Source organism: Salvia splendens, chromosome 2, assembly GCF_004379255.2.
Source record: "Salvia splendens isolate huo1 chromosome 2, SspV2, whole genome shotgun sequence".
In the NCBI taxonomy this organism is placed as follows: domain Eukaryota; kingdom Viridiplantae; phylum Streptophyta; class Magnoliopsida; order Lamiales; family Lamiaceae; genus Salvia; species Salvia splendens.
Window position 1 is genome coordinate 28,914,948 of NC_056033.1, and position 26,426 is coordinate 28,941,373.

At 36.4% G+C, this 26,426-nt stretch overlaps 3 protein-coding genes and 1 long non-coding RNA gene across 10 annotated transcripts; 2 read left to right on the forward strand and 2 right to left on the reverse strand.

Annotated features, from left to right (window-relative positions):
- The first annotated feature begins 3,250 nt into the window (after window positions 1-3,250).
- On the forward strand, window positions 3,251-4,409 carry LOC121763893. Its single transcript, XM_042159992.1, has 2 exons — window positions 3,251-3,734; window positions 3,821-4,409. Exons 1-2 carry the CDS (start codon window positions 3,408-3,410, stop codon window positions 4,256-4,258), a joined length of 765 nt encoding a protein of 254 aa, XP_042015926.1. The 5' UTR covers window positions 3,251-3,407; the 3' UTR covers window positions 4,259-4,409.
- LOC121763904 lies at window positions 3,622-5,638 on the reverse strand. Of its 2 annotated transcripts, none has more exons than XR_006042518.1 (4): window positions 5,509-5,638; window positions 4,958-5,023; window positions 4,076-4,194; window positions 3,622-3,763 (listed from the first exon to the last, which is right to left on the reverse strand). It is a non-coding gene; the product is annotated as an uncharacterized LOC121763904 (long non-coding RNA). The 2 variants fall into 2 exon arrangements; XR_006042516.1 differs by having other exon boundaries at window positions 5,100-5,637.
- A 6,917-nt stretch (window positions 5,639-12,555) lies between these two features.
- On the forward strand, window positions 12,556-14,567 carry LOC121763914 (protein OCTOPUS-like). The gene has a single exon (XM_042160008.1). The coding sequence runs from the start codon at window positions 12,643-12,645 to the stop codon at window positions 14,392-14,394; it is 1,752 nt and encodes a 583-aa protein (XP_042015942.1). The 5' UTR covers window positions 12,556-12,642; the 3' UTR covers window positions 14,395-14,567.
- Window positions 14,568-19,290: 4,723 nt separating this feature from the next.
- Window positions 19,291-25,957, reverse strand: LOC121792112 (mitogen-activated protein kinase-binding protein 1). 6 transcript variants are annotated; one of them, XM_042189929.1, is made up of 20 exons: window positions 25,809-25,957; window positions 25,512-25,710; window positions 24,934-25,038; window positions 24,473-24,841; window positions 24,324-24,379; window positions 23,614-23,860; window positions 23,487-23,542; window positions 23,114-23,360; window positions 22,854-23,017; window positions 22,569-22,711; window positions 22,385-22,486; window positions 21,977-22,112; window positions 21,717-21,803; window positions 21,493-21,654; window positions 21,023-21,370; window positions 20,693-20,841; window positions 20,488-20,612; window positions 20,155-20,390; window positions 19,855-20,022; window positions 19,291-19,717 (listed from the first exon to the last, which is right to left on the reverse strand). In XM_042189929.1, the coding sequence occupies exons 1-20, from the start codon at window positions 25,851-25,853 to the stop codon at window positions 19,391-19,393; spliced, it is 3,471 nt and encodes a 1,156-aa protein (XP_042045863.1). In that variant the 5' UTR covers window positions 25,854-25,957; the 3' UTR covers window positions 19,291-19,390. The 6 variants fall into 6 exon arrangements, with proteins under 6 accessions (XP_042045863.1, XP_042045862.1, XP_042045861.1 ...); XM_042189928.1 differs by having other exon boundaries at window positions 20,488-20,609; window positions 24,934-25,042; window positions 25,492-25,710; XM_042189927.1 differs by having other exon boundaries at window positions 24,934-25,042; window positions 25,492-25,710.
- Window positions 25,958-26,426: the final 469 nt, after the last annotated feature.

Below are 26,426 nucleotides of genomic sequence, written 5' to 3' on the forward strand. Positions count from 1 at the left end.
TTTGATACGGATGTGCTACATTATTGTGTGTTATATAAGGATGTGTTATATTAATACACTTTTTTACTTACATTACCGGCTTCATAAGGTTACAGTAAATATGCATACATTAGGCCTTTAGACATTGTTTGATCAAATATTTACATTATTTCGCACTGATGTGTTACATTATTATTATTTGTTATTTGTAGTAATGTAAATCTGTATTAACCAGTAATGTAACATTTTGACTAATCAATGTATCTGTTTATGAATAGGTACACAGATGTCTCAAGTTGAATTCGATGACAGTGAGGAGTCTGCTTGTATTAGATTTTTTTTTTTTTGGTTTGTTGTAATATGATGGAAACAGAAAACAATAAATGTTTTTGAAACTGTTAAACTTAGATTTTGGAGATGTAAAAGAGTTGTGATGTACATTCACATCTAAATAGTGTAACATTTATCTTTCAAATAATGTACATTTACGATCTAATGATGTGGACAGAGAGGATTCCATTACATTACTTGATGTAAAACATATACATTATTATTGAACATACATATGTTGATGCCTCAATATTTTGATAATGTAAATATACTTCAAAGTAATGTAAACCTTTAGTAATCAGTAAAGTAGAATCATAACAATATCGTGTGTTAATATTATAATGTAGACAACACATGAAATAATGTAAGTGGGTACTACAACCTAGCCCCATGGATTGCTAAACCAAAATGGCATGAATTCAATTTCCTTTCAACATTATTCTCTTCAATCTGTACATTATTCACTGATCCGTGCACATTATAAGATACTATTGGTACATTATTTACTATATCAAATCTTAAACGCGTTAAAAAATAAAATTTAATTCATGTGGTGGTGCTATAACCTAGCCCCATGGGTTGCTAAACCCAAGGGGGATGATTCAAACTCTCTGCCCTTTGTGATGGTTCCGTTTGTGAGTGGGTACTACAACTTAGCCCTATGGATTGCTAAACCCAAAGGGCATGAATTCAAGTTCCTTTCAACATTATTCTCTTCAATCTGTACATTATTCACTGATCCGTGCACATTATTAGATACTATTGGTACATTATTTAATATACCAAATCTTAAACGCATTAAAAAATAAAATTTAATTCATGTGGTGGTGATATAACCTAGCCCCATGGGTTGCTAAACCCAAGGGGAATGATTCAAACTCTGTGCGCTTGGTGATGGTTTCGTTTAGTGGGTACTACAACCTAGCCCCATGGATTGTTGAACCCAAAGAGTATGGATTCAACTCTCGCCAAACATTAAATACTTACACAGGTACATCATTTAGTATTACACATGTACATTAAAGGCCACTTCGCATACATTATTTAGTTCTACTTAGCCTAAACATTATTTCTTGAAACACGTACATAATTCAAAAATGAATTTTGATGTATGGGTTAGTAATATGCCCTAGCCCTATGGATTGCTAAACCCTAATGGCTCTAACTCCCTTCCCGTAGTCAAGGTTTTGTTAGTGAGTCGGTACTATACCCTAGCCCCATGGATTGTTAAATCCTTTGGGGAATGAATTTAACTTGTGTCACACATTAAACCCATTGTGATGTACATTATTCAAAGACGACATATACATTATACAACTATAATCGTACATTAATACAATCTACATTATACACTTAATATAGTACATTACTTGTCGAAAATTTACAAGCTGTAACTTACGAAAAGCAAACACGAAAATCTGTAAGCAATGGATGATTTCATGAAAATAAAACGACAATTGATGCAAAATAAAACTAAATACAAGAACGAACTACTCAAAAACAAATACAGAAAACCATAGATGTCAATTACACGACTAATACAATAGCTTTCAACCAAAATTTATCAATAAAAAACAGACGTCTTCAATTGAAAAAAGACGACAGCAATTTCTTGAGAATGTCTTCAATGGAGAAAACGATGAGGGAGAGAAGAAAGATTGTTCAATTCCCCCAATTTCAACATCTCCATATCCGATCTCAACCGCTGCGCGAAGAGATCGGAAATGCAATTGTGGAGGAATTGGAAATCGGCGTCGTGATTGAAATAAGTTTTAATTAAATACATGTGGAGTAGGAGTTGAGCCAGATTCGAGATCTCTTGTTACAAAGAATTTGAATTACAAAGTAGAACACCGGACGTCTATAATGGAGAGAGAGATGAGAGAGAAAATCTAGTTTAATTTAGGAAAAAAATTTAGAATCAATCTTCATTAATCATGTGTTGATATTAAAGGGAGAGATTTATGAAATGAAATAACCGATGCCTAATGGCTTCCCAAAATGACCTTTTTGAATTTTTTAAATATTTTAATTAAATAGATGTGGTACTATTTTTGGCCATTAAATCTTTAAATTGTGGATCTGAGATTTAGTTGGAAGAATGAACAATAATTAGAAAAAGGATATGAATGTATCCCTATATTTTGTGAGTGACCAAAATAGATATCTGTTTTGTATGAGTATAAATATAAGTAGAAATGCAAAATGGGAGAACCCAATAGAATAGGCCCAGTCGTGCATCAACAGTCCTATAGGTATACTCCCTCCGTCCCAAGGTAGTTGAGGCATTTCTTTTGGGCACGGGATTTAAGAAATTGATTTGTTAAAGGTTAAAGTGGAGAGAGGAAAGTAAGAGAAGGAATAAAAATTTTACCAAAAAAGGAAATGACTCAACTACCTTGGGACAAACTAAAAAGGAATACGACTCAACTACCTTGGGACGGAGGGAGTAATATTTAAGGGCCTAAGCTACTTCAGCAGCCTATGGTCTGAAAATAGATTGAGCCTAGTGAATTGTGCCCAACATCTCCAGCCCAAATATCCACAAGTTTGCGTAGAGGGAAGGTTTTTTTATCTTTTAAAATAGAAAGAGTAAAAATAGTTTCTATAATTATCAATCCGCACGTTATTTATGTTAATAGTAATTTTTATTAGCTGAAACGGGATATTTATTACATCTATCTACAAAAAATAACTATACATTTTTTATTTTATACAATCAATCAAAATTAGGCGTTATCTTATTAAAATAAATTTCTCTTTCTTGTTTTTCACAACTCATACTCTAACCACTTGCATAATAATTTTCCATGAAAAACTCCATTACTATACTAATTTTTTATTGTATTCATTTTAAAATTGTTTAACCTAAATAAATTAAAATAATTATTCTTCAGTATACGTGTATGAGTACGACGGTTCAAACTTCTTTTGTGACAGTTACTTTGTATCAATCTAGGCCAAACACAATTACACAACACTTCTTTAGCTGCCATATTTAAACCAGATAATGCATACATATTGGGAGGTCCAAAAGTGTGTACTCTCTCTCTCTTCTTACTTTCTCTCTCCACCCAATTCCCCCAGCAATATACACTATGATATCTCTGAAAGCAATCCAAACTGCCTTCACCCCCAACCATGGCCCCTTCCCAAGAAGAGAATCCTTGAAGAAGAGGAGGACAAGCCTCTCCCTCTGCAACTCCAAAAACTCAGATGAAGAAACTCCACCAACACAACAAGGGGACAAGCGCAAGCAGGAACTCCTTGCCAGGATTGCAATGCTCCAAACCCAAAAGGTCCGGCTCACCGATTTCTTGGACGAAAGATCGGAATATCTAACCCAGTTTGCCGAGGAAGCCAATGCCGAAATCGACCTGATTGGAGAAAATGCCCTCAAGGAATTGGATGAAGCTGGTGCCAGGGTATTTTTCTTCTTCCCTTGTGAACTGAACTGCCATACAAAAGTGGACTTGTTAGGAAAATTTTGTTTTTTCATTTTCTTGAGCAGATAATGGGAAATATAGAGAGTCGAATGCAAGCGTTCGAGGAGTCTATGGAGCTCAACAAGGTGGAGATTGAGGAGAATGAGAAAATGGTGGAGAACTTCGAAGGCCAGATTCAGAAGGAACGAAACGAAGGGATGTTCTTCAAGAACTTGGGGGAGAAAAAGCCCGTCGACATTGCACAAGCTAAGGAAGAGGCGGAAAAGATCAAGGAGGTGACCAAGAAAAGTGCTGGTTCGGTGATGAGACGGAATATTTACCTTGCTCTGATGGGGTTGGTCGTTATTGGAATTGCTGATGCCTCAGTATCTTCATCGCCTGACTGGAGGAAGGTAGCGTTTCTTGGAGTTATTTTGGCGGGACTGATCACTCAATTCTTCTATGAAAAGAGTATGTCATCAGAAACAGAACAAGAGAAGAGTAAAGAATCTAAGAGTGACTGAAAATTTTCTTTTGTAAAGAATATACGAATTCCTTCACATGTATTTTGTAAATAGTGGTCTTTTGAGTAGTTGGTTTTCAGTTTTTCTACCCAAAAGGGGAAAGGTGCGAACGAGCATGCCAGAAATGAAATACTTAGAGGGCTAACAAAAAGAATCCAACCATGAATGTAGCATGAGTTATAACTTATAACTCCAAATAATGTTGGGGCTGTTGCATCAATCAAGTTCCGTGATACAAAAATTATGATCACTGAAGCCATGTTGATGCTGCGTATTGAATTTCTACATATAAGATGAAAAATTCAACAACATTCATGTTTCATCAATAAAATTTCCAGAACCTCCAGGTTTCTAGCTTAGGGGCTAACATGAAGACTGAAACCTTATACTTATCTTGTATTTAGTTTGCTTAAACCATACAACATAATTACTAATTCTCACCGAAATGTAGCATGAGTCATAACTCCAAATTAAACATTACAATTTGGGGCTGATATATCAGGCTGAACTTGCTGTTGCATCAATTTCAAGTTCCGTGATACAAAACTTATGTTCACCGAAGACATGTTATTGTCGATGCCTGTCTGTGTATTGACATGTTCTACTATCAATTTTACTCAATAAAATTTCCAGGCTTCTAGCTTAAAGCATGCAACATAATGACTATTTAGTGTTAGGCAAGACAAGGGTATAACAGACCTGGAGTCAACATAACTTGCTTTAATTCAGAATTTGTGATCTTCCCTTGGGGGAAATTATCTAACCCTGCATCAACAGTTTCTGAAAACAGTCAAACACAAGAATAACAGTAGATTAAAAAAACAAAGCACGCAAGTGATACCATTGCTTAATAAGCAAAACAATCAAGAACACATCCTTTCTCCTCAGCAGTCTTCAATACATTTAAAATGTATTCATTCTCACAAAGCTAGTGAACTAAAATTCCATGAGTTGTGATCAAATAGCTCTTCAAGTTTCATCATACTCAAATAAACCCCCTCTGCCCCAACAATATCCCCAGACTTGCACTATCCCCAACAATAGATCAATTTTCCACACTTCAAACTACTGTTCAGAGCCAACATCAATCAGCCTCTCGCCTTGCCGAATTCCCTCTCTCTACAAGCGATTTTGAGCAATACTATATTAAAAGTTTCTGAATTCGGAGATGCACTCATAACCCTAAAATTCCTTTAAAATCAGTTCATTTAAAGCCACAAACGCATTCGTTAAACTATATTACGACTCACAGCCAAAAATTGTCCTTCATTTTCTCGAAAATCTCCACAGCCTGCTCTAACATCTGATTTCTCGAATAAATCTTCAGCAAATAGGTCGATGATGCTGGTTACGTTTTGGGGATGTAATTTAGGGTCATCTGTCTCAAAGAAATGTGGCTGTATTTATATCGAATATTAGGTCAATAAATTTCACGCGACACTCAACTTTAATTATTCATAATAGATCCCATTTTTTATTTTTTAAATGAAAATTGCAATTAGTTAAAATATCTTTAATTTAAATATATAATTACCTAAAAACTACTGCTTAAATTAAAAAAAATTAAATTACATAACTATAACTTCTAAAAACAAAAAAATTATTGTATATAATTAAATATGTGTGCAGTGGGAATATTAATATTTTTAATATGCATGCTTATTCTCCCTGTGGTTTTACAAGATATTGTCTTGTCTTATCTGCATTATTCGCTCTCTTACTTTATCATGTCTCCACTTTAATTATTTATTATCATTTTTATAAAACAAGTGCAAAAAAGTAAACGGGACTCCTATTCGTGGATGGATGGAGTAACATGTAAAATGACATAATTTTCCTTTGTGCGAAATAGTACATATTTGGTTAGCGGAATACCATTGATGTATTTTATGTAGGGATGTCAATTCAATATGAACCTGTGGGGCTAATCCAGATAACCCGCTAAAAATAAAGGGTTATGGCTGAGAATTCACAGCCCGATAAAGAAATCAGGCTAAACGAGCCAACCTGTTTAGGTGGCCGGTCAACCCACTAGGATACAATAAAATTTGATTTTTTTCTAATTTTTTTGTTTTAAATATGTTGTGTGTAGACAGATAAAATTATAATCTGATTAGCCCGCACCTGATTAGTCTGTAACTCGAATAGGGTTAACTCGACCCGCTGGGCTGGCTCAATTGATATTCTTAATTTTATGATTATGTAGGACAATTTAATCAATTCATTAGCTTTTAATAATATGATCTCTCTCATTTTCAAATTTCATCATTTTTCGCCACAAATTCCTCCATAAATCCTCACATTGCACTCATTCTCACACCCCATCACTTATTTCACATTTTCATTCACACAACCAACAACTCTACCAGGGGAATTTTCAAAGTTCATCCTTCATAGTCTTCTCTTTATCTATGCACTAATCCATATTTATAATCCCTTGTTAGCCAATTTTTAGCTTATAAGTTTTTTTATTTGTTGAACTGATCTATGGATTAAGATTCCTTGAAGCTTTATTTATGAAAATCACTTTTAAGGAAGGAAGAAAGAAAGTTGTGGTTAGAAGGAGAAAATGAAATAAAAAGAAAAAGGGAAGTAGCAAAAGAACAACATGCAAATCATGAAGAAAGAAAAAATGTGAAAAATTTGTTGCCTAGAGAAAAAATGTTTTATTGAAAATGAAATAGGAACGAATGAAAAAATTGAAGGAATTTGGGAGATGCGAAATATCTAGATGTCTAGGCAAAGCCTAGTACAATCTAGAATTCGAGTTGTCAAAAGTAAGTTGATGAAAGTTTCGATTTTGGAATTTTAATTAGTTTAGCTATAAACTTCCCCAACTATCTAGAAAGCCTGCATAATAACATTGCAACCTAAAACAAGAGCTTTCGGATCCTAGATTTATTGTCACACTCACGCCATAGTGGTGGATGATGTAGATTTTGAATAAGCATGTAGTAAACTTTGCACATTTGAATGATTTGAGAGTTTATTTTTAAACCTATACAATTTGAGAGTGCAAAGGATCATAAACTTTATCTGAGCAAAGCATTAACCCAAGGTGATACACGAGCTAGTAGTGAACATGTACCAGAAGGCTTAACTTGAAAGAGATTGTATTCAGATATGCTTTATTTTATTCTATCTTTCTGAAACAACGATGATGTCTAAACCCCTTGGAAACCAAGTTTTTTTTGGTTTATTTTTTTCTTGCCCGAGGACTAGCAAATAGTTAAGTTTAGGGGGTTTGATAAGGTTGGGTTTTGCAAGAGCTTAGAGGCTAGAGTTGCTTGTATTTGTTCATATTTGGCCAAGAATTGACATGATGTACTCTACTATTTTGGTATTTTGATCGTTTTGTGTGAATTGTGCAAGAAAACATGTGAAAACAAGCCAAAAACACATTTATCACTCAAGGTAAGGTGGACAAATGAAGGAATTTAGAATGTCAACGGTAATCTGGCTACCAATACGATCTCCAAATTCTCTTCAAAGATCATAATTCTCTTTGTCATCGAAAAAACTTTGTGTGGCTACCCCGCACGTGTTAATCAGAGTTCTGTTGTGGAAATGAGATATACAAATCTTGCCGGGCGAAATTACAATGGAAAATAAAACAAAGAAATTACACGGAAAATAACTAAACAAAATTACACGGAAAAACTTGTGGAAAGTGGTAAGCCGAGTCGAGGAGTCCTCTTTCCGCAAGACGAGATACGCCCCGGTAGTGCTCACAGTTTGCGTGTCGTCCCCAAAGATAAAACGGCTTCGTCTCTGAAGTGCAGCACCGCTAGCAACAGAGCTCCGGCGAACGGGAGTAAGGCGGAGGCAGAGCTTCGACGAGGAAGGTTATGCAGAGAGCGAGAGAGCGTGTATGCAAGATGTTTGTGTATGTTCTATCGTAGAATGCAATGGATGCATGTCTATTTATAGGCCAAGTCCACCTGCAGGGCATAGATGGAGTCAACAACTATTATGTGTGTCATAATGGCTTGACTGTAACCGCCGGGGTTATTGACTGGTGCACTAGCCAGTGGGAGCTGAATAGACACGATGCACCTGGACATGCTACACGACGGGATACACCATGGACCGTCGGGGTCCATCGGGGGACCTTTTATCCCCCGTTATGCGTCGGGGTCCAGCGGGGACCTTTTGACTCCCGTTGTGAGTCGGGGTCCAGCGGGAACCTTTTGTCTCCCGTCATGCGTCGGGGTCCAGCGGTGACGTGACCAATTGCCAAGATCCAAGATCCAAGGCACCCGGTGCGCGGGTCGCGGGCGGGCGGCGGCGGCGGCGCGCGTGTGCACGCTTGTGGGCTCTGTCACCCGTCTTATTCCACGATAATTATTACACATGATAATTCATCTGATTAAATACTTCATCAAAGAAGTTTATCATCCCCGATGTGGGATAATTAACACCTAGTTAATTAATCTCTTAGTCTTTTCACATAGCTCATTTCTAGCTTTATTGTAACCAACTTTAAATATTATTTTTCACTCACCGGGAATCGGATTTGAGAAAATGAATATACTACGGTCATCTACTCGGAACGTAGATCGACGTTATTGCATTTAATTTCACAAAATTAAATGTCTTGTAACATTTATTATTAGTAAAAAATCATTTGACCAAGCACGATTCCAACAAGTTCGATGGAGAAAGTTAGTTGTTTTACGAAGACTGCGTGAAGCTGTGTCAAACCAGCGGCTCGTTGACTTGGAACGGATGTCAGAACAGTCCCAGCGAGTCGTTGGCTGCACACCGAGCGACTCTCTTATCCTACGGTCGCGACATTCCTAACAATCATGGAGACGCAAAATAGGTAATATGTTTAGTTAATTGAATCAAGGCGGAGACTTTGTAATTAGATCCGGAAGCTCTGCTTGTTTCTATTTTATCAAAACTCAAATTGTCTTTTGCTTTATTTACTTTTACTAGCTTTAGTTAGTAATTTTATAATTCATAGAACAAACCACTTTCCGTAGTCTAAATAGTAATCGACAATAATTCAAGATAGTCAAGTGCTATTTAATCTCTGAGGATACGATATTCTATCTTGTCTTTACTACAATAGCTCTATACACCTGCGCATGTCTGACTTAAAATCTCAAATCACACGTCGGCGCCATCTTACCCTTATTTACAAGAGGCCATACTTTAGTCTTACATTTATTTGAACATTGAAAAAAAAACTTATAGCCGTAATAATAATAATAATAATAATAATAATAATAATAATAATAATAATAATAATAATAATAATAATAATAATGGAATAAAAGCAAAATGATTGTCTAAGATGACAGGGTCGTTTCTTTTTCTTTAGAAAACACAATTTGGACTCATTTGGACACATATGTCCCCACTTCCCTTCATTCCTTTTGCTCATACTATTTCACATCTCGGATAACAAATAATACTGTAATATTTTTTGTGTTCCACAAAAATATAGTAGTACCACAATTTCTTTTCGATTCATTCAAACAAATTTGTTATTTTCATTTATAACAGTGCGACTCACATAACATACCACACACATAACGTACCGTCAAATTTTTCACAAAATTTCTATAGAGTTAGTTTGAAATACAAACAATCTTTAACTGTGAATTTAATCGCAATGAAAACCATTTTTCATCCGTTTAATGGACAAGGTAATTATTCCATCTCCTAAAGTGCTTTGTTTAACAGTTTTTAATTTGTACTTTTTCGATCTACACTCTGTCAAGTAGCCGTTTATATAGCATAATTATAAGAGTAATCAGTGTGTAAAGAAAGATACTCTCTTACTGAAAAAATTAAATGACCTTTAAGAGTTTGACTCTTGGAATTAATAGTACTCGAACGCAATAAACGGCGAGGATTTTTCTATGAAAATATATTACTACTAATAATTTACAAACAAACATTTATTTATAGGGAATAATCAGAGGAATGATATGCTACATACCTTATCTGAGCACCACTCTCATTTAACGTACGTTTAACGTTGTTCGTTTCGATTTATATATTTAGTTTAATTCTTATATATTAAAAAATGTTATTGAAGTTTTTAATTTCACAAAATTCATAAAAAGCAAAGCTCGATTTGCTCGTTTTCTCTACAATTTCAAATATATTAATAAACAAGCAAAACGAGCTTTGATTTTTATGAATTTTGTGAAATTAAAAACTTATGAATTTTGTGAAATTAAAAACTTCAATAACATTTTTTAATGTATTAGAATTAAACTAAATATGTAAATCGAAACGAACAACGTTAAACGCACGTTAAATGAGAGTGATGTTCACATATGGTATGTAGCATATCATTCCTCCAGTTAATCATATCCTAATATTACAGTTTAAGCCTAAAATAGTGAAACACAGATGTGTCAAATGCAATATTAATGTGGACATGTATCAATTATCATGTTAGTCAAAATTCTTCATAAACCTAAAAAATTAAATAAATTAAGAACCCGAAATGTTCAAATAAAATTGGAAGAAGGTTTTCTCGTAGGGTGTTGAAAAAACAACTTTTATTATAATTAAATGCATATTAACATTCACATATTGTAATTGAATTCTCTACCTCCTGAAATTAACCGCATAAAAAGGAACAATGATCCATTGCTTTAAGAATAAAAAAGAGTGAACTAGAAAGATAAAAAGGAAAATGTATACCAACAATGATGAACTTGATGTTTCTAACAATTTAAAGGCGACTGGAAAATTGCTCCAAAGGAATAAAGGGGAGAGTGGAGCAAATTAACTAAATAAAATATTAAGAAAAGAAAGTAGAGAAAGGAATTTGCGGATGCAACATATTCAGATTTTACAGAGAGTTGTAAATTGTAATGCGTGATTTGCTTTTCCTTTCATTTCAGACAGGAATCTTTTGAAAATCTAAAGCCACTCACCATTCACCAACACATGAAATACTCCTTTGATGTGTATGAACGAATGAAAAATTGTAGTGAGCATGAAAATAAAAAAATTATACATCACTCTGTCTCCGAAAAATAATATTCTTTCATTTTTTTTCTGTTTTCTAATACTCCATAAACTTTGTATATAAGAAAAAAAAATCTTTAATAAAATGAGACCTATTTTTTACTAATCCAATTTTATTATTATATTCTTTATTTTATCAATTTTGTATTACAACTTATATCGTTTCAAAAGTTTCCTTTTAAGAAATGAAAGGAGTATTAAATAAGAAGAATATCAAGAGAGATTAAAGTAAATGACAATATGTTTTGTTATTTTTCATAAAATAAAATGACTCAATTTAATTGAGATATTCCAAAATAAATAGGATACATCTTCATTGTGACGAAAAGAAACGAAAAGAATACAGTAATATTTTTAATATTTTTATGTACTAAGATAATTTTAAATAAGAATATGAGATACGGACAATAATACTCCATTTATTCTTCATTTGTTTTATTCTTTTTTTACTTCTTTACTTTCTCTTGCTTATATACTAGCTCTCTCTATTCTAATTCTTTAAATATAAATTCCTTAAATTCGGTGTTTAAAAGAAGTGATTTGCTTATCATGAGATGGATGGACCACTATTATACAGCCGAGGTAGAGTAGGAAAGATTTAATAAAAAAAAGTAAAGTAGAAAGAGTTTATCAGAGCATCCACAATGGCGCCCGTCCCGGCGGACGTCCGGGCGGTGTGCCGGAGTTCCGCGCGGGACGTCCACCATTGCGCAGCGGTGACGCGGATACGGATGTCCGCTGCGGACACCGCAGTTCCGCGGCGTTCCAGGACGTCTGTCGCGACGTCCTTGTGGACGTCCGCCATTGCGTTGGCCCCACGGACTTCCGCACGGACGTCCCTAAACCCTAAAACAAGTCCATATTCGACTCTAGAACGATATAATTAAAGAAGTATGGCAGATGAGGGTTCGTCGTTGATGGAATTTGTATTTATTGAAGTGTACTTTTTTTAGTTTTTTTTGTTGAAATGTACCTTTCTTTTTTTTATTTAATGAATTTTTTATTCCTTAATCGTGGTGAAATTTTAATTCCGTAAATTGTTTAATTTCGTAAATTGTTTAATTTGGTGAATTTGTAAATTTTTATTATTGTGGGAAGTCTCGGGATGTCCTTGGGGATGTCCACCACTGTGCAGTGAGAAGTCCTTATGACGTGACAGTGCAGTGAGAAGTCCTTATGACGTGATAGAAGGTGTTTTTGGAATGCCCGCTGGGATGTCCGCCGAGACATCCGCACTAGTGTGGATGCTCTCAATATTAGTCTCTTACTCTCTCCCCTCTTTAATTTGATAGTTTCATCTCTCAATACACATTGTGCAATGCAATGTTGCCGTCGTAGGTTATTAACATGAGCGGAGGGTGCACAGCATTGACCACTTCCTCCATATGAATACCACTTCTGCAGACCCAACTGCACCTCCACCTCCGCCGCAGCAGCAACCGCCGCGGTCATCTTTCAGCTGCGATCGCCACCCCATCGAGCAATTCACCGGATTCTGCCCGTCCTGCCTCTGCGAGCGCCTCACCATCCTCGACAGCTCCTCCTCCGACACCCCTTCCTCCTCTCGCCGCCCCTCTTCCGCCGCCGCCGTCGCAATCAAATCCCTCTTCTCATCCATTTCCAAGCCCAAGCCCTTAAAACCCGCCACCTTCCTCCCCGAACTCCGCCGCTCGAAATCATTCTCCTCATCCAAGAATGAAGCTTTAGGGCTATCCTTCGAGCCCCAGAGGAAATCCTGCGACGTTAGAGCCAGAAGCTCTCTTTCCACGCTCGACGAACCCACTAACAACCCAATTCCTTCTTTTTCATCCAATCAAAGTCATCAAATTACCAAAAAAATCGAATCTTGCGTAGTCGGAGAAGTCCAAAATGGGGAAAGTTTCAGAGATCCCCAAAATGTAGAGGAAGGAAGAAGTATCGCATTCGTGGACGACGAAGGAGATGAAATTAGGCCTGTTCAAGATTCCCATTTGGAATCGGTGGAGTTAAGCTTAACCAGCGGCGAAATCGTGGAGGAAGTTTTTAGTTTGAGTAATCTGAAGCCGATGAAGGATCACATAGATCTCAATTCTCAGGAAAAGAAGAGCTCAGGAGGGAAAATCTGGGCTGCTGCTTCTGTTTTCAGCAAGAAATGGAGTAACTGGAGAAGGAAACACAAGGTCAAGAAACAGAGCAATGGCGAAAACCTTGCCACATTGCCTGTCGAAAAGCCGATTTCGAGGCAGTTTAGGGAGACTCAGTCTGAGGTTGCTGATTATGGATTTGGGAGGAGATCTTGCGACACCGATCCTAGATTCTCTCTTGACGCCGGGAGGATGAGCTTTGACGATGCACGATATTCGTTTGAGGAGCCTCGTGCATCTTGGGATGGCCATCTCATCGGGAGGAGTTTCCCGAGAATGGCGCCTATGGTCTCTGTGATGGAGGATGCACGCCCTGATATGCAGATTCCGGTGGAGGAGCTGACTAAGAAGTGTGGTGGTGGTGATGATGAAGGTGTGCCCGGGGGATCATCGCAGACGAGGGAGTACTATCTAGACTCGCGGAGGAGGAAGAGTCTCGATAGGTCTAGTTCGATAAGGAAGGCTGTGGCTGCTGAGATTGATGAAGTTAAGATTTCACCGGTCGCGAAAGGATTGGTCTCGAACTCTATGAAAGATGATCTCTCGGAGACGTTTGAATTGAGCAGCGGTCTCAATCCAAGCGAGGGGAAGGAGGAAAAGAAGTCGAGGAGATGGGGGTGGAAGATTTGGGGGTTTATACAACGACGGAATGGTGTGAGCAAGGAGGAGCAGGATGGTAGGGGGAACGGGGTGGAGAGGTCGCTGTCTGAGTCGTGGCAGGGGAATAGGAGCATGTTGAGGAGCAATAGCAGTGTGAGTTGGAGAAACGGGAGCAACGTTGAGGGTAGTGGTAGGAGATCGAGTGTGGAGGGGAAGAGGAGGGGGAGTGAGTTCACGGTGGAGAGGAATCGGGATTGGAATTGGAATCGTAGTGGTAGATATTCGCCTAAAGAGATCGACAACGGGCTCCTCCAGTTCTACTTGATGAGGGGAGGCGGGCGAGGAGGGGGGATGGGGAAGATCAAGCCGGCAAACTCGCAGCCGATTGCAACAAGTTTGCTGCACCTCTACTAAGATGGCTTCTCTGCTATGTTCATCTGTGTAATCACATCAGTTATATTGTTGTTTGCTATGCTTTATCAGATTACTATGGGGTTTGTTTCTTGCAGTAATTAGAATTTCTCTTGTTTTGGGTGTCATAATATGATCTTGATTCAATCTTGGAAGTTTATTATGTTTCAAGGACTCATTGTATGCTTGAATGGTGTTGTGCATCACATTCTCTTTTTCTTTTTCTCTAAAATAATATAAATTTAAAGGCCATCCATCGGGTGTATAAGCAAATAGTGACCTCGAATTCAAGACCTTTGGCCGCAAATAGTGAACTCGAATTCAAGACCTTTGGCCACATGTATCATATTCTCTTTTCTTTTTTCTTCTTTGAGCTGTGTGCTTTACAATTATTTATATGCTTTTGTGATTTCAGAATTATAAAGGCAAAATTTTCAGAAACATGAATATGTATAAGATCATCTCCAACCATTTACACCGAACTCAAACCCATTTTCGAGTATACGTCACCCCAAAAAGTAGTTTTACTCCAACCATTTACACCAAATTCAAAATTTACACCATTTTTTAGTTTTTGTCTCACAAAATTTTACAGTAACACCAAATATGGTGTTGTTTCACAAAAAACAACAAAAATGGATTTGAGTTTGGTGTATGATTGGAGAAGATTTCTAAATCAAAACTCATTTTTGAAGTATGGTTGGAGATCGTCTAAGCTGATGGCCACTAGGGTCCCATTTCAGTTTTCAAATCATTTGTATTTTGCTGTACTCACAAGTGTATATTAAGCTATAAATGAAATACTTTCTCCTTTCCTACTAAAAATGATAGGAATACTTTTTTTGCTTTTAATTTATCCTACTATATAAAATGACATACTTTTATTTTTTAAAATAATATAGCAATTTTTCTCTAGAATTAATATACTCAAACACGGTTCTCTCTCCAACTATAATATGCACCTTATAATATTCATTTTGTCTTGTAAAAATAAAAACTTTTTTTTGGTATGTCTCCCAAAAATAAAAACTCTCTATTTTAAGAAATTTCTTTTTCTTTAATAAGGTGTGATCTCCTTAGCTCCATTTAATACTAACACTTACATTTTCCCTCACTAATTTATTAACCAATAATTCATAAAATTCATTGGCTATGAAATGTGTCATTTTAATCAAAATGAACAGACTATTAGTTTGTGAAATAAAATAAAAATGTAATGAAGGAGGTGGTGGAAAAGAATTTGGGAGGTGATTATGTTAATGATTTTAGGCAATGATTACTGTCAAGGAGGGCTCATTGTTGTTAGTCATTATCATAGGAACAAACCAGAGTGGGAAATCCACCTAAAAAAAGAGAAACAATAATTTGGTGCGATGCAAAACTTAAAAAATGGACAAGAAAATTCTCTCCAAATTTGTACATAATTGACTTGGTACAAAGGGAATGTGACGTTGACAGCATCTAAATTTCATCCGATGTGTTGCCATTAGAGCATTCATATTAAGATTTGTTACAAATGACCTAGCTATATGCGTGTCTTTATTTTTATTTTTGGAAAAATCAGGATGACATTGGATATAACTAGAGCCATGGAAGTTTTGAAATTGTGTAACACTATGTCCATATCACTAAAATTTTATTCATAATCTCCTACTGCTAATTAATCAAACAAGATCCATTAAAACCGTTATCAAATAGGATTTGCAATTTTTACATGACCAAATATAATATGAATAGGATTTGCAATTTTTACATGACCAAATGTAATATGGATTAATTGAAGAAAATAATATATACTCCCTCTGTCCCATAAAAATATATGGATTTGAAATGACATGAGAATTAATGCACAATTAGTAAAGTAAGAGAGATGATGAGAATGATAGTGTTAGTGAATAGTGAGATCCACATTATATGTTTAATGAGATATAATGATGGGTCATAGTGGTGTAAATAAATTAATGTGTATGGATATGAGTTGGAGAATTTTCCATAAATATAAATTTCCAAATTTTATAGTATGGACAGAAATGGAAAGCGGATCTTTTTATGGGACTGAGAGTTTATTATTTCACAGGCCTATGAGTCTATGGCCTAACTATATATCGCTGATGATTAACATCTTAATTTTCCACAAACACAGACCACTACAAAAAAAAAGGCAGTACCAATACCATATGCATGATACTCCATTATATATTGGACTGCTAATTAGCTGTTAAATATAAATGATATAATAAGATATGATAATGCACCTAAGCACATGCACAACATCTAAATAAAAATGGATATGCATATATATGAGTGAAGGAATCCCAAGAAAGAATATAGAGTTTGGCATGTTACTAAAGCCAGACAAAGGAACATAGCCAGTGAGAGATTTGTATAATTGTATGCATATTTTCTTGGGGATTGGCAAATATTCCTAATTAGCAGATCTTTAGCCGATCACTTTGAATGTTTTCTAGGGTTTATTACAACGTAATTCAAAATAAACAAGGAAAAAGGGCTTTTGCGGTGCTTACTTCTTTTTCTTTTCAATTTTAATATTATTGATATTGCATGAAAATCATCATTGTGTGAATTCCCAATGGTGAAGGATTTCAAAAAAGAGAGATGTGGAGTTACGGCCTTTAATTTGCTTTTTAGGTTCAAGACTTTTCTTTTTTTTCGATTTATAAAGTAATCATTGATGTGAGGGATAAGAGAGACAGATTGGTAGAAATTGTAGAATCATAGAAAAGACAAAATTCTTTGGTTCCTCTTTTTTGCTTATTTTGGGTTGTGTTTAATTGTATGGCAATTCATTTACGACTATCTTAAAACTAGGAGTATATTTTAGTCCTTATATTTTGCTAAAATATTTTTATGCTCCTCATTTTTAATATCTTCAGCGTCTCTGAATTTGGATATTTTATTGGTGGATGAATTCTTGCACTTTTTGGTCCAAACAAACTCATTTAATTAAATCCTAGATTTAATCAAATTTTGAACACCAACCGAGAATAATAAAGGGGCGAAAGAGTGAGTTTAGAAGAGGGAATGTCATTTGGTCAACCATCGTCACACATGACACGACGTCTCGGGCGACCGCCAATGACGGAAAACAATCACCAGACGCATGCATTCTAGCTAAGTGTTTTGCTTGAGCTGATAAGTAGTTTATCTTTAAAAGTGGCGTCTTTGCCAGCCAATGAAGGATTAGATTAAGGTCATCCGCAACGCTATCTCTTATCTGTCTCTTAACCGTCCCATCTCTTCACTATTCATGGATCTCACTGTACTTTTCACCTCATCTCTTAACTAAGAGATAACACATGCATCCCTTCATCTCTTAACTCATCTCTTAACCATCTCATCCCTTAACTATTCATTTAATTTAATTTTTTATTTTTATTTCCAACAAATTCAATTAATAAAAATACAATTCATTAAATAAAATAAAATTACAACTTAAAATTCTAAAAAAATAAAAAAACCACATTAATAAAATCCTAAAAAATAAAAAATACATAATTTAAAATCTTCCGCTCACTCTCCCTAAATTCAAAATCTCAAAATTCAAAGAAGCAGAACAAGATATCATCAGATGCGACGTCTTATTCCGTGGGATCAAAGCTCGAGGCAACAAAAATTCGCAGCGATAGACTTGGGGAGGTGAAGGATTTTATTTCGAATTTGGGAGAGAGCTCCGACGAACTTTTAGTCTGTGGATTCCAACGATACTTGAAAATTTAGGGTGTTTGATTTTTTTATTCGCTGCATTTGCTCAAATGGATCCATGAATGGATTAAATTTGGGAGAAGAATAATGTTTTGAGATGAAGAATGTAGAGTGTTTGAGTGAGAATAAAGAGTTTTTTTTAATGGTGGATTAATTTTTGGGAATGATTTGATATTTATAGAAGTGATTGGGGGCTTTAAAAAATTTTAAAAAAATTAAAAATTTGCAAAAAAAACAGCTATAAACGGCTAGTATATTTTTTAGGTTTTTTTTTAATTTTCAAATCTTTCCTGAATTTAAAAAAAAAAAAAAAAAAAAAACATTTTTTCGGATAAAAACGACGCCCACTCGCGGGCCGGCGAGTGGGCGTCACGGACGAACCGGAGCTCACCACGTCGCCCACGCGCGTGGCGAGCTGTCTCGCGTGACTTCCCTCCGCGGCGAGACAAGGGACGGGATGGGGACGAGACCGGGACGAGACGGAGCCCGCAACGCTGTCTCGATGCGGTCTCGTCTCTCCGAGACGAGATAGATCCCGCAACGAGACGCGTTGCGGGTGACAAGTTAAAGATTTATTAAGCGAACGAGATAGGCCTTCTTAGTCTACATTATTATAGTGGGCTTTTTAACCCTATTTTATGTTGGCAAATTGATCAAATGATTTTGTATTTCAAACACATTCTACGTTAAATATCTTTTTATTAATGTTTGTCTTGTCAAGTTTTATTTTATGGACTATCTATTTATTTGGTTATGCAGCTTATGCTAAAATAAGTATAATGGAAATCGAATTCTGGTCTCACTAAAAGCTGTAAACCTTTGCTCAGGTTTATTAAACTCGTAAAATGTGACCACATTCCTAGTTCACATATTAGTTCAGACTTCAGATATGGTATGTGATTAAAAAATGGCGACAACCAACTTTTACAAAATGGAAATGTTTTAGTGAATTTGGGCATTTAAAAAAAAAACTCCGAGTCCATCTACTGATTGGCTTAACAAACTTTTTTTTATAATTGTTATTTCAGCATGTGTTGAGGCCGACTATATCCATTGATTGTCAAACCCCTTTCTCCCCAGCTTCTTAACCTGTGTATCCATTTTATTCGAGCCGTGTGCACGTGCTAGTATTTCAATTGTTCGATGATGATTGATTTAATTAATTAGGCAAAAGAATATATTAAACATTACTATACATAGAAGTTAAATCATTTAGACCTAGAAATCGATCGTTATATTAAAGTCCTAAAGAAACTAGCTCGTCGAAATATTCCCTTCATTTTTCGCAATGGGACGGGTACAGTAGTTTCGCTAGAGCCTCAACCTTTCTCTCTATTATATGAAGCCGTTGAAACCTCTTTGATTCCTCTTCTCCAATATTTACAGTTGTTAGTTTGCAAAATGCCTGCAGTGCTTTCTCAGCTGCAGCTTCCAGATTATGCAATGCTTCTTCACACGACCTCATGATTTCCGATTCTCCTGCTTTATCGACATCAAGTGCTTCCTTGCCTCCACTCTTCCATATTTTCAAGTTCAACGACGAGTCACCCTCGTTGCCAACATCAGGGATGTCACTGCAACCGGCTGGTGCATTTCCTGCATCCTGTAGAGAGATTTTCATTTCAACGCAGCATCAAAACAGTGCGGTTTTTAATGGCATTACTGAATAACAAGCGACTAAGTTTTTGTTGAATTGTTCTAAAAGATTTCACAAGTTTCTTTTTATGTCACATTACATACCTTATGGGAACATATGTTTGGCAAAAAAGAGGAGTCAGTCTTTGGGGATCCACTAACGGAATCTTGAGCATGCATGCATAAAGAGCTCTTTCTTCCTTCAACATGTTCTTTTCGTATGAAAAATCCGGGAGGGCAGTTACTCCTGCTCATTGATGATCCCCTTTTTTTCTGCAAGAAAAAAGAAAATTTGGCACTTCGCTAACTTAGCACAATCAGTGTAGGGAGAGAAAAGTGTAAGCATATCTGTTCTAGAAAGAGGGTTTTCCTCCTGTAAACCATATGATTTTCTTATATTCAAACCTTCTGTTCTGCAGAGAAATTCTCAAAATTCATTTTGTAGATATTTTGTTCTTCGTCTGTGGCAGTAGAAAAGCTTGAACTGTCAGTCCAGAAGTCATCTGCACAACCGTTCTTGCACTTGTCCAAAGGTGCATCGTGTAAATTAGCTTGCTCGCTACTCCCAGAATTGGGTTCTGCAGGAGGATTTTCTATGCTGGTGCTCGGAGAAGAAAGCTTGATGCGCTTGTTAGTAGTCTCTGCATAGTAAAGAATCTAGTTCCTTCATGTATTTCATAATGCCTTTGGAAGACTCTTCTCTGATCAAATGCATCTAGAGAAGTGTAAGTATCTTACCCATGCATATGCTGTCTGTCGTTGATCGCTGAATATTTAGGCCCTTCATGTCACAGGTTGCAGGGGTATCAAGAAAATCCATGCAAACAGTATGTATTGTTAACCATCGAGTGTTTGATGCCCTGCTACTCAACCAAACAAATAATGTTAGACACCCTTACAAAAGCAGATTTACCCTGTAAAAGCAAATAAGTTGTCATCTCACTTGTAACTTTCTAAAGGACTTGGAGATGGACTGCTTTCTGTCTCTGAGAAATGTCTGGATAAGGTGCTAGAATAATGCTGGCCAACTTCTTCATTATCTTTAGACAGACTTTGAGATTGATGACATGCAAAATCTTGTTGTGAATCAACCTAAAGACACAATTCATAAGAAGTGAACTGCACTGTTATACAATTTCCATAAACATGGTGAATTAGTGAAAAATAATGTCCATTAATATAGCTGTTTCCAGGATGATTCAAATAAAATTATCCTTTTCGTCCAGAAGTTAATTTTTACAACAAAACAAAATGAAAGACGTAGCGGTTCTACCTTGGATGAATTAGAGTTCTCCACAGGTACTGAATTGTCAGTAAATTGATGCCGTGCCCATTTTGGAAGTCGTGATACACTGAACCTAAATCCTGTTTTCTCCAGACTGTTTCCGTCTTGGTATAATGTGTCACGGGACCAGTGTCTAACATTTCTATTTGCAGGTTCTTCTTTGCTGCAGTCTTTTTGCAGGAGGTCAAATTGATTGGATTTTATCTGATTGAAAGCCACAGGAATATTTATGCTTTCCTGTGGAAACTCACTAGAGATTCTATTATATCTCTGCAACATTTTTGAAGAAAGAAGAGCAGGGAGCTTCCAGACAAAGATACAACCATCAGAACCAACCTGAAGTGAGTAAATTTCAGGAAAGGGCAATCAAAACAGAGCACGTTAACATTTGTCCTGTATAAGTATACAATATTGCAATGTCCGCTTCTTTTGCGAAGTTTAAAGTAAAAATGACTTACAGAGACAAGATGCGAGCAGTCAGATAAAAAGATGAGTCCTGTAACAAGACCACTGTGCCCTGTGGCTTGTGCAGCCATCTCCCCAGTTGCATAGTCATAGATGTAGATGCATCTATTAGAGTAAGCGCAGGCTAGATAACTGCCGCTTCCATCGACAGCAACCTGTAGTCAACATGTAAGATAAGGATATCTGGATGAAACTTCTTAAAACTGTGAAGGCATACCTTTATTGGGTCACCAACGTCTCCATCGTGCTGAAACCATCTAATTAGCTTTCCAGATCGAATATCAAATGCATTTATCTTCTTATCCTGCACGAATATGACGTGGCCAATATAATAGAACAATCTCACCAACTAATCGTGATACATAACACATAATTGCATAAAAGTTAATGATTCCTGATAACAATGTTTATAAAGACCCGCGTTCCATTCATCATTTCAACAGAAAATCTGAAGATAAGGGACTTCATCATTCTTACATCGCCAACTGTAACTGCTACATTCATTGGATGATCAACAGCCACATCGTAAATGATCCCATTAGCTGCAATTCTATGAAGGCAAGAAATCTTACATCCTGCATCACTGACATCCAGACTATGAAGAACCAGGGACCTGCACCAGGAAACAGCAATGTCAGTTGGACATGCAACAACCGAGCATTAACCTAAAGTTATCTTTAGGTGTGCCGCATCCCACATGCAGCATATTACATAACATTACCATCCAACAGTTAATAAACATAACAGCAACCAGTTTCAGTTAACAAAACAATGATGTAGACTCCAGGTTCCTTGTGTAAACATTCAAACCTATATGGAATACAAAGTAACTTTATGTCCATATCCTATGCCAATCAGAGGCCCGAAATCAGTCAGATGACTCACCTATCAGCACCGCAACTGAGAATCTCACGACCACTTCGGCCAACCTTTACTACAGTAATGCCAGGTGAGTGGTAATCAAAACTTTCTTGGAGAGTAAAGTTCCTGGTTCATAGTATTAAGGAACTCGCGTTCAGCTATTTTACCACTTGCAAAGAGACTATAATGTAAAAACTAAAAAAAATACCTGGAAACATCAAAAAGATTGATTAGTCCATCCCGTCCTGCTGAGGTAAGAAAGAGGCGATTTTCTAAAGCTTCACTAGAAGGAAAATCATCCTTGCCTGCCAAGTTGAAACTCAAGGAAAGAACTTCTAGGCTATGAGCATTCTACAAGTACCCACACACAAAGAAAGGTAGAGGCGAACGATGAATACAAATCTTTTTAAATAAAAAAAAGAGGTGATGTTATATTCTGGTAATATCATCTGTTATTTTGATTCTTGAAGATGAATGCAATCGATATATGTACCTGAATGAACATATATTCAGAAGTGTGTAAATTAAAGATATGGATGTTTCCCTGGCAATCACCTGCTGCCAGGTGCTGTCCATCTGAACTAACTGCCATTGCTCTAAACCCGTGAGGGGAAATATCTTTAGCAACAGAGTCGCGTTCAAAGATGCCAGCGCTTACTGCAGCATGGAAACAGAGCAGACGTGATGAATTCTTATTAGCAAAAGGAGATGCTTAGATTGTTCGATTAAAAAAGCCAAGAAGTTAGAAACTACCTAAACACATGGCTCTACCAGAGCTATCACTCCCAGGATGAAACAAACTACTGTCTGATGAGGCAGACTGAACCGTAAAATCCCACAACCGAATGATACCATCAGCTGAACATGTTGCAAAAGATAGTCCACCAGAACAGCCTTTAGCAACACAATACAGAGATGGATCATGCAGATTTTCACATGGAACATTTTTAATATCCCATATGCATCCACTATGTGAGACGAGCACACAACACCTGGTAGCCTGGATAAGATAGGATTCCGTTACTGCAATAAGTTCAAGATTGTGTCTTCAGGGATCAAAATTAAAATTTATTAATGAACTAAATATTGGAGATAAGATTGAGAAAAATAAAAATATCATAAGTACCTTGTGCACATCTTTAATATTCCATATGTAAAGGCTATTGTCATTATAAACCACCACTGCAAAGTAAAAATATTGCTTAGCAGACTGCATTGAAAAGTTTCAACAATTAAGAACCATAGTAACTTGCCAAGCTTTTCAGAAGTCGAAAATTGACAAGCAATGGCATCTGGAAATGCAGGCAAAGTTTGAAATTCAACTTGGCCACTTTCTGCTTCACAATCTATAGAACTGGACTCTTTGCATCTTTTGGTTTCAACATAACATAGTCCACCAGCATACTCAAGAGAGTGGGAGGAAAATAGTTTTACAACTCCATTATTGCATGCACAAGCAACCAAATTTGAGGATGCCGATATTGCATAACATTTCTCGACCTGAATTGAAACATAAAATGGGGTATATCACGAATGACTGTCAATCTCGTAGCTATTTTTCAAAATTGGTCTAAATTAGTTAAAATCCGATCCAGAAATCCAGTTGTTCCAAAAAAGTGGTGGCAATGATAGATTCAGACATTCAGTTTCATAGTTGACATTGTATATGCATCAATTCATGTTGTTTTGCTAGTTAAATATAACAAACCCCTCGTGCGAACGTGAGTTTATTTTTTTATGTGATAGCAAAGCACATGCTTATATTGAAACAGGCTTAGTTTGACGATCCATCAGAAGAAGTTAACCACAGCAATAAGTTTCCAAAATGAGACATATAGCTAGTTCAAATAACCATTGTGCATACATGATCCCCCGCTATACACCAAGCATTTGATAATGGTACGTAGGTCATCTCAAATTTTAAGAAGAATATGCAGGAGTAACAGATGCATGATGTATCTACCTCTAACTCCACTGATTGATTGACCTGCAAGCCAGGACATACCATGTATAAAGTCCCTGTTGATAAATACAAGTGGAGAAAATTTATCACTTAAAAATTGTTGAGTTTATCAGAAAAAAGTTTCTTGTTGACTATAAGTTTGTCCTTGCCTTTATTGGTAACTGCATAGAAAGGAATTTGCTCAGCAGCCTGAATGTAATTGGCACTACTGCTCTTACACCTGTGAGATGTAACAGCTACAAATGACAATTCCTTGGGACCAAGATCAACTTTCCTCAGCAAGGTTAGTGACACAGATCTAGTAGCCATACGAGACACTGGTGACCACCGAACTCTCCAGAACTTTAGCTGATTCTTCTCAGCAGCAACAATGAACTTGCTATCTGTTGAAAACTCAATGGATGCAATAGGAGAAGAAACTGAAGATGATTTAACTCTTGCAGCTAAAACCTTATTTTGCCAATCCCAGAGACATATATATCCATCACGAGGTAATCCAGCAGAGACCACATATTTGCCTATAATTATTGGTAGATGGTTCCATCAACGAATAATCACAAGTGAATCAAACTTTCCAAGCATAAATATAGTGTGATTAAATTCAACTAACCATCAGCAGACAGAGCAATGCATGCCACGCTGTATGTGTGGCATTTGAACTCGCATTTGAAGGCTAAGGTATCACAATTCCATATCAGTACTGCAGGTTGATGCCCTGACTGGAACACCAAATTAGATCCCAAACTTGAATATGAATCACTACTTGAGAAAACATAAATCTATGTAGTATATATTAAAACAAAAACATCTAAAAACTTTTTTCAGTGTGCAAATTCACTTCTTTAACAAAAAACAGGCTGACTAATAGTATTATATTGCCATATTTGTTAACAATGATTAATAAATTGCTTCTTCACACACATACTACCGAACGTACTTGCTGATATGTAGCTTTATATAAAGCCTTAACTGAGCCAACATCAATTTCCAATCATATTCTAGTTTCTTTAATAATTAGTTAATTACTATCCAAAAAAGGTATCCACGGTTGTTAAAAAAATCTTGTTTGGCGCAAAACCACAAGACAAATTCCAAGTGAGCTACCAAGTAGAAAAATATGGCACACGAAAATAACAAGTTAGGATGTGGCTAGAAACAAAGCTTATACCTCGCCTGCTGCAACGATACCTGCATTGCTCGATAAAGCCACGCAGCTCAATGGTTTTGGGACTCGATTCGGCGCAATTAAATGTGATTGAGTGCCTGAAACTACATCGTACAGCACCACCACGCAACCGGCAATATACGCGCATTTCGAACTCGAAACGCTCGACGACAACCCATTCCCGTTTTTTATAGTTAAACCAATTACTTCCTCCAAAATCAGCTGCAAAAGAAGGGGCTCAGAACAAAGCATTCAAATGATTTAGAAATTAAACAAATAATCAAAATCAGATAATGCCGAGGAGATTGGTATATGCAAACATTTTGAGGCGCATTTGGTTTGCTTCGATTTCTGCCTCGTTTCATGTTGTCCGGCGCTGAATCAGTGAGAAGCCCTAGCTAGAAAACAGTAGCACGGTGGAACCGTGGAAGTAAACTCTGTATGGATTTGTATGTATTTGCGGAGAGAGAGGCGGGATATATTCGAATTTAATTTTGTGGTTTTGTTTTTTAGAAAAACATTACTCCATATTAATACTAGTAGTAATAAATATAATAAATTTTACTTATCACTTGGATCTAATCAAATGCAAATTCTAAGAGCATCATTAACCCCGGCCCGGTTTCAGACCCCAAGTCCCCTACACGTCATCATTCCTTTATAGTTGCAGCCCAGACCCCAACTGCTCTAACCCTTCAGGCCACAACCAGGGTCGCAACTAATAAATGACATTATTCACAACTTCGACCTATTTTACGCGTAAAAATTGGAAACGTTGAACAATTATAACACAAGAAATTTATTCTTAATTCAAAAATAATAAAATATAAACTAAAAAACTAAAAATTATAATATACAAAAAATGCAAAAAAAATTAAAAATTAGAAAATTGATGTCGCCCCTTTCCCTCTCCCTCTCCCTCTCCCTCTCCCTCTTCC

Coding starts and splice junctions, on each gene's coding strand:
- LOC121763893 (XM_042159992.1), top strand. CDS start 3,408: ATGATATCTCTGAAAGCAATCCAAACTGCCTTCACCCCCAACCATGGC. Junction 3,735..3,820: donor TGGATGAAGCTGGTGCCAGG/GTATTTTTCTTC, acceptor TTTCTTGAGCAG/ATAATGGGAAATATAGAGAG.
- LOC121792112 (XM_042189927.1), bottom strand. CDS start 25,853: ATGAAACGAGGCAGAAATCGAAGCAAACCAAATGCGCCTCAAAAT. Junction 21,655..21,716: donor ACGTTGGTGACCCAATAAAG/GTATGCCTTCAC, acceptor TGTTGACTACAG/GTTGCTGTCGATGGAAGCGG. Junction 20,613..20,692: donor AGTCCTTTAGAAAGTTACAA/GTGAGATGACAA, acceptor TTGGTTGAGTAG/CAGGGCATCAAACACTCGAT.
- LOC121763914 (XM_042160008.1), top strand. CDS start 12,643: ATGAATACCACTTCTGCAGACCCAACTGCACCTCCACCTCCGCCGCAG.